Below are 10577 nucleotides of genomic sequence, written 5' to 3'. Positions count from 1 at the left end.
AGAGGGAGCAGCATGGTACACAGGCAGAGCGCAGGGTCTCCGCGGTCCCTGGCCTGAAGCTGGCCGACTTCCTCCTTGGGCTCGTCCGGCATGCGCCCGGACCAACCACTGCTACCCGCCCGACAGACGCCGCCGCTGGTGCCGCTCGAGCAGGGCTCTGAGCGCGGCCCGCTTGGATGGCGGCGTGCAGCGCACGCGCGACGAAGGGATGCGGAAGGACGAGACGAGCCCGTCGGCCGCAGCGCGACCGCGGGAGGCGGACGCCTCATCCTGGGCGACGCGGATGGTATCCGTGGCGCCCCAGTGTTGGGTGGACTGTGGCTGCATACGTGTATTCGCTGACTTTTTTCTGGTTGCATGGGTACGCCATGGAGCTTAAAATTACCAAAGAAGGGGGATTGCTTAGCCCATAAAACAGACACATACAGACACGCACCAAAAGCATTAATAACACGAAGGGGGATGAGCTAGCCTTCAGATGCATCGCCCAGTTTGAGAAGTACGCCGTTATTTGTGTGCACGTGCTCGCGCATGTTTGCGTGCGTGCGGGAGAGGCGTTTGACACGTCCATCGCGTGGGCGCGTGCGCGCAGTATCCCACTCAGCGCCCACCTCGAACACGTTTGGAGTGGAGATGCGCATTGGCAAGCGCGTAATGGGCAGCAGAGGGCCGGCAGCGTTTTTCTTTCACCTGTTCCTCCTCTGTCTCTGTATGTGTGTGCGTGGTGTCGGCATGCTGGCCGTCCAATGTCGCCGTCACCGTCCCTGCCGACACCGAAGGGGCCGCGTACCGCTCTCCCTCATGGGGTGTTGCATCTTCGACCCCTTTTGTACGTGCGCGCCTCCACTTTTCCTCGCCTTCTCTTTCTCATTCACGCCGGCTTGCGCTATCTCGCTCTCCTTCCCTATATACCAATACATATCAATATATATATATATATATATATACGATCTCCACGGTCTGTGCACACCACAGTCGATGCACGCCGCCGGCACTCGGTACGTGCAGCGCCACCACCAACACCCGCAGCAGTAAACCATCCAGGTTTTTTTTTTCTTTCTCCGCCTTCCGGTGTGCGTGCTGTACGTCTTTCTGAGCGTGTGTATGTTTCCACTCAATCCTGTCTCCTCTGTTGTCGCGTTGATGATGTGAAGGTAAAGAAGGAGGAAACCCGCCAAAAAAAGGGCATTATGCAGTCAACGCCGTGCGCACGTCTTGCGGCCGTGCCTGACGGGCTGCTGCGCTCGTCACGCTCGCTGTTGCAGCACTGCTCGCGGCACAAGATTGTTATTCCCCCGCTGTCGGCGTTTGCTGGCGACTCGGCTGGATCGTCGACGGTGTCTCCCTCATCATCATCGCCCTACAAAAATGAGTATGAACAGCACCGTCGCGTCAGTTCTGCTGTTGCGCCGTTCCTGCCAGCGGAGAGCGCGGCAGAGCTGCAGCGCGCGCTGCAGCTCGACGCCTTTCGCGAGGAGAATGATGAGACGCTAGAGAAGGTGTGGCGGGACTCGAAGTCGCACCTGCGCAAGCAGCAGAGGCTTGTGGAAGAGTACGGTGTCGAGGGAGCCGTGCGCGAAACGCTGCAGCCTAGCACCACCTCGTTTCGCGAGCAACTGCGCCAGCGGCCGCTTGACCGTGCCATCTTGCAAGAGATCTATCTTGGTCTGCATGGCCGCCGCATTGAGAGGAAGCTAAAGCGCGGTGTCTCATGGGAGCACTGGATCACGAAAGGCGACGGCACGGCACCGGTCTTCAATACATCTAGCAAGGCACAGCAAACATTTGCGTTCGGCGGTCACATTCAGCAAGTGCGCTGCGCCACCCACCCACAGCACTTTCCCATCTTCCTCAAGCACGCCGCAGTCCGTGCGACGCCTGCCGCCACAGGCGGTTCGGGCAAGCGAGACCGCAACGCCAAGCAGCACCAGAAGCAGCTCCAACACCGGCCCCCTCCGCAGAAGTTACCTTCTCGACTGCACCCTCGGCACAGTCTGCTGCCGGAGGTGGCATTCATCGGCCGGACGTCTAGCGGCAAGTCGTCGCTGGTCAACGCTATCGTGAACGCGATGATCACACCGTACGGCCACCTGCGCGGGACGACGAACTCACTACGCTTCTACAACGTCGCGAATCGTTTGATGCTGGTTGACTGCCCCGGATATGGACACTATGATCCGATGTGCACTCCAGCGATAGACGCCGAGAACGCCGTGCGAGCGATGCGGGCGTACTTGAAGGCGTGTGCAGCACCCGGAGCCGTACAGAGGATGCAGCAGCACCGCCGCTATGGGAAGTCGGTCGCCGTCCCCCATCAGACACCCAACGGGAAGAGCGGTAGGCCGGCACATATGGATGCGGACGCAGCGGAAACGGGTGACAACGAGACCGACGACGACCATCACCGTGGCGGCACCGAGCCGCTCCTGCTCCACCAGCCGCGGAACGTGAAGCGTGTGTTTCTCTGTGCCTCTGCGCAGGGCTTGCAGCACCTGGACTACGCGTACTGCGACCTGCTCGAGGCCTATCGGGTGCCTTTCGCAGTGGTGCTGACCAAGACAGATGCGGCCCCCATCCGCTTTCTTGCTCGGCTCACAGACTACACACGCAGCCAACTCGTGCGCTACACGCAGTGCAACGAGATTCTGCTGACGAGCTCGCTGCGCATTGCCGGCATCGATAAGATGCAGGAGCTGCTAGGGAGTTTTGCCGCCGCTGATGATCCGCTGCACGGCGCAACACCAGACTTCAGCTCCATTGTCTAAGCAGCGGCACAGGAGGGGTGGAGAGAACACGAGCTATGGGTTGGAGGGACGATGGAGATTGGGGACAATAAGAGGGTGGTGTTAGTTGTGGGCAGACTTGTGCACGTGGTAGCCCAGCGCAGTTCTCTCGGTTTTCCGTCTCTCACGTTCACCCACGACGACGACTGTCGATGCTCCGCACACTGCCGGGGATATCGTTTTCGTCGCCGACGATGCTCTTGTCTTCTCGCGCTCTCATCCTTTGCTTTGTTTTTTGGAGCTTTTTGAGGAGGTGGGGGGGGGGGCGGCGCCGCGCTTCTCGATTGGGCCACGCTTCACACACTTTTTCTCTGACTTCGATTTCTTCTAATTTCCTTGACTGAACCTCTCCTGGGTGCGCGTGCAGGTGAGAAGTATGAGTGTCTTTCCTGTCCTCCCTCGCTGCACGTCGAGCATCTGTAGTCGTACGGAAACCCCTCGCCTGTGCTTTTCCTCGGTGACCTCCTGTGTGTTTCTACCTGCTACTTACCGGATCGTTTACAGCGCTTCGCTATACTAAGCGGCCAGACAAGAGACGCGAGCGAACCGGATCGAAGCGAGTGAAACAAGTGAGGGCCGTCACGGGTCGCGGCGCTTGTGATGGGCGGGCACTCCTTGCCGAATTCGCGGAAGTCTCGAGCGGCTCTGTCTTTTCGATCGTCCCCCTTGCAGAGGGCGAACTGCACATCATCCTCTTGTCGCTCGTCTTTTGCTGTTTCGAAACTTGCAAGCATCACCACCTCTCCACGTCCTTGTTTTGTGTCGTACCGTTATGCCTGTTTTCGCTTGTCGCCTTTCGCATGCGTCTTCGCCTGCCGCCCCGCGTCGATAGCCTCTTCTTCCCCCACCCGCAAGCAATGCCACGCACAGCCGCGAGGCAATACAGTTACCTCTGCTGGTCTGCCTTTTCTGCGCCCATGTCACAGTGACGCGGGGTGCCTCATTCTTTCTATCAGCTGTTTTCTCACGTTATCGCTCAACCCTCATGACACGGGGGACACCTCAGCGTGTGGTATCGCGTGGACCGGTAGCCCCACACTGTGTGTGTGTGCGGGAAGCCATGCAGCCCCCCATCCTCTCGCTATCCCCTGCCGATGCCGAGCCACCTTCCGGTGGTGACAGTTTCAAGCCCCGGACGGCGGCGCGTCGGAGCGACCTGCGCCAGCGCACACGTCTGTACCGTCCAGATGATGGGCAGCGTGCCAGCGTGGCTGGCGCGTATCCCGCCCCCCGCCCTCGCACTGCCCACTGGTGCGGGGCCGGCGTGCCACCGCGTACGGGCTGCACCACGTGGGTGGCGACTGGTGGCACGATGGGAGCGGCTGCGCGGCGGCCTGCGAGGCGGCGGGTGCTGTGTAGAGTTTGAGGCAGAGGCGGCGCTGGGCGGACTGAGTCGGCGCATTGCTGTACCGCGTGTGCGCCTACGGCTGCAGTGCAGGAGGCGATGGGGGCCTGTGGCAGGCCGGCGGGCGGGTGGCGGCTCGGGCGTGGCGTTGGCCGCACGCTTGTCTGGGCAGCGAGTGGGTGCGCTGAGGACGCCGGAGAGAGCAACTCCTGCCTCTCTCGGTCTTCCTTGTGAAGTCGACTTCCGCGTTGGTATGCGGTCCGGTGAGGGAGAAACATGCGCACAGATTTGAAGAGTCACTAAAGCTGTAATGAGCTGAAAGCGCAGTAACAACACACAGACACACAGAGGGGAGGCAGGGAGGCTATGCGAGCATGACTTGAGGCGCAGGAAGCGTGACGGGAAATCGTCTCAAGAGATTTGTTCTGTGTGTGCATGGCTACCATCGACGTGGCGCGCATCTCCGTTTTCGCCGTGTCTTCGCGTTCACCGCGCCCGCACCTCCGCTGGCCCACTCCGCCGTTGCGAAGTGAGGCGGAGTCGTATTGAGATACCCATGCTTGTGCGCGCATGCTTGCATGCCTCTGTTTCCAGGCGTTGTAGGGCGTGTGCGATGTCGAGTGCGCACAATGTTCCCCCGCTTTCCGCGCCGCGTTCTCCATACTTCTTTGCCATTCTTCTTTTCCTGCCTCCTGCCACGCATGATGTGTCTCCTGGTTGTCTTGTTCGCCGTCCCCCCTTCCCCTCGGCGACTTGACATGCGGCATCCCCAATCGCACGCACACACGCACACACACACATGTGCCCACCACCACCTCGCTTACCGACAGACAAGCACTTAGATACGTAGGTAAATCTTTTTTCTTCCTTTCCGATTTTTTTCTGCCCCTTCCCCCCTCCCCTTCGTCTTCTCAGTCTTTCCCGTTCTCGTTCTCTCGTTTCCGCTACCATCGGGTTGTGTTCGTATAAACAGATCTTCCACTGCCAGCCCTCGCCCATCATCGCGACTACAACCACGGCCGCCACCCCCTCCCCTGCCATCGCACAAAACGAGAGACACACCCACAAGCAAACGAAAAAAGAAGAAAGAGCCGCCGCAACAACAACAGCAACAACAAGAGGCGTTTTTACATACACTTGCGCTTACATACAAACGCTTTCAGGTGAGATCGACGCTTCCTCCACCCTCCTCCGATCGTCAGACCTTTTATTTCCTTCCCCCTTCTCTCCTCTCCTTTCCCTGCCGGCGACTCTGTGCGGTCCCTCTGCGTCCTGGTCTGCGTTACGTGTACACCATACCCACACCCCCTTCTCACCGCGTCTATTTTTCCTTTTATTGTTCGTGTTCGCGGTGTCTTTTTCTTCTTTTAGTTTGAACTTCATCAAAGGTCCGCATCCTTTTCTCCCCCCACTCCCTCCCACACCCACATCAACACCACCAACCACTTCTTGTTTTCGTTTTCGCTTGCCTTCGTCATTGTCAGCATCAGCCACACCATCATCTCATCATTTTTTTTCTTTCCCTTATTGTTTTCTTGTGCTTGTGCTTGTGCTAGCGTGTGCGTGTGTCTGTCTCTCGCTCTCTTTACGGCGTGTGTTGCAACTTCTCTATATTTTTTTTGTGTCTTCGTGCTCCTTTTTTCCCTCTGCTTGGTGTGAGGAAGGTCCTATCAAACTCTCTGCCCGTTTTGTGCCCTTTACTCTTCCACCACCACCGTCACCTTGCCTCTCCCTCTCCTGTTGCTTATCTCTTTTTACTGTGTCGTTGCCGCGAGGACGCAACCTGCCTCTCTCCATACAGTATCATCACCGGCACAGGCAGCGTCTAGTAGTGGTGTCCCTACATAGAGAACACTCACGCACTCACCGGTATCTCGTGCGCACCTGTCCCCACGTAATATAAGGACAGGCAGACAAGCACACCTTCGAGGCTCCGGCGATAAGCACGCGTGCGTGGAGAGGAGAACAGAAGACGAAGGAGTACGAAGAAGGAAAGAAAAAAGGAGGAAGAAGAGGTGACTGCTCGGCTAACACGGAGGTTCCCGCAACCGCGACACGAGTGAACGCAGCGCTTCTCCCTCCCCCGCTTCCTCCCTCACGTTGGATAATACACGTACCAAAAGACGTGGCCCTCTTCTTGTTCTTCTGCTTCCCTTTCTGCCGTTACTCTTCTCCTCTTTGCATTTTTTCGGTGTTTTGTAAGAAAGAAACACAGCCGCAGACAGACAGACGAACCCCCCTTTCCCAACCAACAACACTCCCCCACCCCTCACACACAAGATAACTCCTTTTTCTTTTTTTTTTCGTTCTCTCTTCCGACCTTACCTCCCTCCCCCTCAACAACAAAAAACTAAAACACACACACACACACACATACATACACAACACAAAAACGAGTATATATAAAGAAAAGAAGGAAGGCGGACCGAACAAGAGAACAAGTGGGAAAAAAGGGAAAGAAAGAGAGCTGTACAGGGCTCACGCGTACATACACAGCTGTTTGCTTGTCGCTCACGCTTTCACGCTTACGCCTCTCTCTCCCTCACTTTTTTTTCTTTGCTTGTTTGCGTTCTCGTTTAGGAGAGTTGTCGTTGTACATATTCGCGCGCGCTCTCTCGGTTCTTTTCTCTGACTCTTCCTCGGAGCCTTTCCCTCGTTCTTCTGTGTTTGCCGTTGTCGTTGTGGTTGTTGTGGTGGCTGTGGTGGTTCACGGTGAGCTGCTCCCTTCCTGTTCTTCTCGTAGTGCCTCCCCTCATCTTTTATTGTTGTCTATTTTTGTCCTTTTCGCGTGTTGTGTCCTTCTTTCCCACTCGCCCCCTCCCTCTCCCCCTTCTTGTTTTTGAGCCTATTCCTCTCTTTCCCTATTTCCTCGTGTCTTGCCTCCTCCCTCTCTCTGTGTTTGTGTGTGGCTGAGTCTGTATCACTGTTCTGTGCACTAGTGGTATCTGCATTTTTAACTGTTCCCTCACTCCAGCGACACGCCAATCTGTTTTCTCTCTGTCCCCCTTTTTTTGTGTGTGCGTGTGCACGCTTGTTTCCGCCTTTGCCATTATCCTATTCTCTGGCGTCTTTGCGAGTCTGGCTGTACGCGATCTCGTTTTGCTACTCGAAGTGTCACTGACCTTGGCAGTCTTTCATCTCTCTTTCTATTCTCTCTCTCCTCCTTGTCGTCGTCGTCCTCCTCCTTTTCCTTCTTTCTTTTTTGTTTTGTTTTTCCCCACGCCCCCCGCTCACGCCTCCCCCGCCGTCTCTACGAGTACTCCGGCTGCCGCTCGTCCCATCGATCTGACGCACGGAAAGAAAAAAAAACACACACACACACACACACAATATATATATATATATCTTTCACGCACACACGCACGTAAAGTAGGAAAAAAGGGAAGTATATCTCGAGTTCACCCCGTCACCACCTCTCCAACGCGGCTCCACACCGAAGTTTCTTTACGCCTTCGTGACCTTCTCTGTCTCTCTCTCTTCTTTAGTCTTTCTCTGTGTGGGCGTCGTTGTTGTTCTTGCTGGAATATACCAAGGGAAGGACTCTTCATCATTCACCTCGCCTCCTCCTCCTCCAGCCGCTGGGTCAACCACATAAGTGTGCGCAGAGGAGGTGTATCAGTTACTGCTTGCCTTGCCGGTTTTTTTTTTTCTTGTCCTGACGGAAGTTGTCGTTGGTGTCTGCTCTCCTTTTATTCTGCTCTGATCCCTTTCACGCCCACAACTCTGCGTTCGACCTCTCTTTCTCTCTTAGCGTGTGCGTGCATCTTCTTTCACTCCTTCAACCACTTTTTATAAGTGTTTTGTGTCGATTTGTGCACCTTTTTTTTGTTTTATTTCGCCCCACCACCCCTCTCCGTGCTTCATCATGAGCGCCTCGCCCGTGCCCGACACGTTCCACAACAACTCGACCAAGGAGTTCTCGCTTTCGTTTGGATCTCACGCCAGCGGGTCACAGAGCGAGTCGGGCATCTCGCAGCGGCTGGACGGTACACACAACTTTGCGACGTCGTCGATTCTGTCGTTCGACGTGCTGCCAGCCACCGGCGTGATGGCGGACCACAAGTCTCAGCCTCCAGATGCCGTTCTCACCGCCGCGGCCGCGATGAAGGCGACGCCGCAGGCGCCGTCCAAGAAAGGCGGCAAGGGTGCTGCTCGTTCCGCATCGATGACCGATGGTGGTTCTCCTGTTATAGACCAGGCCCCGACGCCGCCGGCAGAGCCAGTCAAGGTGAAGAATCAGAACGTCCGCCGCAATGTGTACATCTCTGGTGTGCCGCCGACCTACCGCTCGGAGGATTTCCGGCAGCTGTGCCAGCAGTTTGGACGGGTGGAGGCAGCCAAGCTGTGTGTTGACAATCGCAATGCCCCGACGAAGGCCTACGGATTCGCGCTGTACTACAGCGAAGAGAGTGCGGCGAGCTGCATCCGCGGACTCAATGGCAGCTTTTTGCAGGGCCGCTGTGTTCAGGCCCGCCTCGCTGACTCTCACGCCACCCCACAGCCGCTTGGGGATGCTGGTGCCGCCATAAACACGACGCTGCCGCCGCCCTCGATGCAGCGCGACCGCCGTGACAATAATAATCGCAGCCGCCGCAGTGGTGGCTCTCGTCGCGGCTCGCAGGGTCGTCGTGCTGTCAACAACAGCTCCATCCCCGGCGCAGCTGTTGGCAACAGCGGCATGCCGATTCAGATGCCATTCAACCCGATGGGGATGGCTGGCGCTATGCCGAGCGGCGGCGCGATGCCCATGCCGATGACGCAGTACTTCCCTTTTATGGCTCCTGCAGGCGGCGCTGTGACGGCCACCACCGCACTCACGACCTCTGCTATGGATGGGCACATGGCCGTCAACACGTCGCCGTCGACGACCTTCTTCACGGTGACCCCGGCGAGCTGCAGCCCACGCACGGACTGCGGCTTTGGCGCGGCCGGCACGCCTTTGCCCGGCTCTCTCACCCCTGGCGGTAGCGCCATCAATGGCGCTCAACGCGGAGGCGCGCCCACGGCCATGTCGGCTCTGTCCCCGGCATCCATGGCTCTCAGTCCCCCGCTGGACTCCCTTCACTCATCCGACAGCTGCTCCTCTCTGGGGTCGGCGACAGCGGCGACGAGGGGGAACGCCAACGGCGGCCCCGGCGATGCGGTGGGCAACAACGCTAATTCTCAAGCTGTCGTTTCCCCCTTCAACTTCCCCTTCCCGAACATGGCACCCATGATGCCGGCGGGGTCTGCGCAGATGATGGTCGCGACGGCAGCAGTGAACGGCGCGAACGGCGCGACCTCGACGGAGTGGGCGGCGCCGCCGGCGGCAACAGCCGCCTTCGTGTACTATCCTTTGCCCACTGGCGGGTACGGTGCCTTTCCAACTACCGCCGCGACTGCGAATGGTGTCAGCGCGTACCCTGGATCGCCGTCACCGTCCGGTCCGCCGGCAGCGACAGCCACTGCGAACCCCATGGCTAATGGGACAGTCCCGTTCACATACTTTCCAATGGGTGCGGTGCCCATGAACAGCACTGCGACAGGGATGCCGGCGCTTCCGCCCTACTTGCCGTCAGCCCCCGTCAACGCCAGCAACGGTGGCGCAGAGGGCGTTAGCGGACTGCCGCCGAGCGTCGTCATGATGGACAATGGGATGGGCTTGCAGCTACAGATGCTGCGCTGAAGACAAAAAGGAAGCAAAGATGAAAACAAAATAAAGACACAAACATCGAAAATCGTTCAAGGTGGCGATCACGTGGACAAGGAAAAAAGTGAGCGGCTGCACGGATGCAGCACTCGCTACACAGAGATGCTATGGTCTGCAGCATCGTGCCTGTGTGTGCGTGTGCTGCTCTTTTTCTTGTTCGCCTTTTTTTTCCGTCCCTTTCTCTCTCTGGGAACGATTTCGAAGTCGCTTGTCTCCGAGTTTCCCTGGGTACGCGGCATAGAGCTTCACCTCCTTGTCTATGTCGACCTCTTGCTTGCTTATTTGTGTTATTTAATGCACGTTGCGACACTAATAAGAGGGGCCACACTGCCTTGCGTCTCCAGTGCTACCTTCTCCCCCCTCCTCCCTCCTCCCACCCAAACCCAGCAGCCCGATCGAGCTGCCCGTACTTCCTCTTTCTCCTCTGTTCTCTTCTGCTGCGCGCATATATGCGTATGTGTCTGTGTGTCTGTCCCTGTGCATGTGTCGCATTACTCGATGTATTCTCTGATGGTTCCCTGCTTCTTCTTCGATCCCTCACCGGCGCCTCGCTGTTTTGTGCAGGCACACACTGGACTCCTGCGCTCACGTTTAGGCGTGTGCTTTTTTCCCCCGTATGTGCGCCTATGTGCGTTTGTGCATATCGGTGCGTGTGTGCATGTGGGTGGGTGCCATCTGCTGTTCATCTGGAGATGTGCCGTTCTTGCGCCACCATTGCTGTGCCCCCCCCCCCCCATCTCTCTCTCTTATTCCTCGCGCA

At 57.5% G+C, this 10577-nt stretch overlaps 2 protein-coding genes across 2 annotated transcripts; both read left to right on the top strand.

Moving 5' to 3' along the window:
* Nucleotides 1-746: 746 nt before the first annotated feature.
* LDBPK_230910 (hypothetical protein, conserved) lies at nucleotides 747-2765 on the top strand (the record flags this gene model as incomplete). Its single annotated transcript, XM_003860943.1, has 1 exon — nucleotides 747-2765. The coding sequence occupies one exon, from the start codon at nucleotides 747-749 to the stop codon at nucleotides 2763-2765; it is 2019 nt and encodes a 672-aa protein (XP_003860991.1).
* A 5228-nt stretch (nucleotides 2766-7993) lies between these two features.
* Nucleotides 7994-9793, top strand: LDBPK_230900 (RNA-binding protein, putative; the record flags this gene model as incomplete). The annotated part of the gene is made up of 1 exon (XM_003860942.1): nucleotides 7994-9793. The coding sequence occupies one exon, from the start codon at nucleotides 7994-7996 to the stop codon at nucleotides 9791-9793; it is 1800 nt and encodes a 599-aa protein (XP_003860990.1).
* Nucleotides 9794-10577: the final 784 nt, after the last annotated feature.

Source organism: Leishmania donovani, chromosome 23 (genome assembly GCF_000227135.1).
Source record: "Leishmania donovani BPK282A1 complete genome, chromosome 23".
Lineage (NCBI taxonomy): Eukaryota > Euglenozoa > Kinetoplastea > Trypanosomatida > Trypanosomatidae > Leishmania > Leishmania donovani.
Note: the sequence above shows the minus strand (reverse complement) of the source record. Positions and strands in the feature narration are given on the sequence as shown.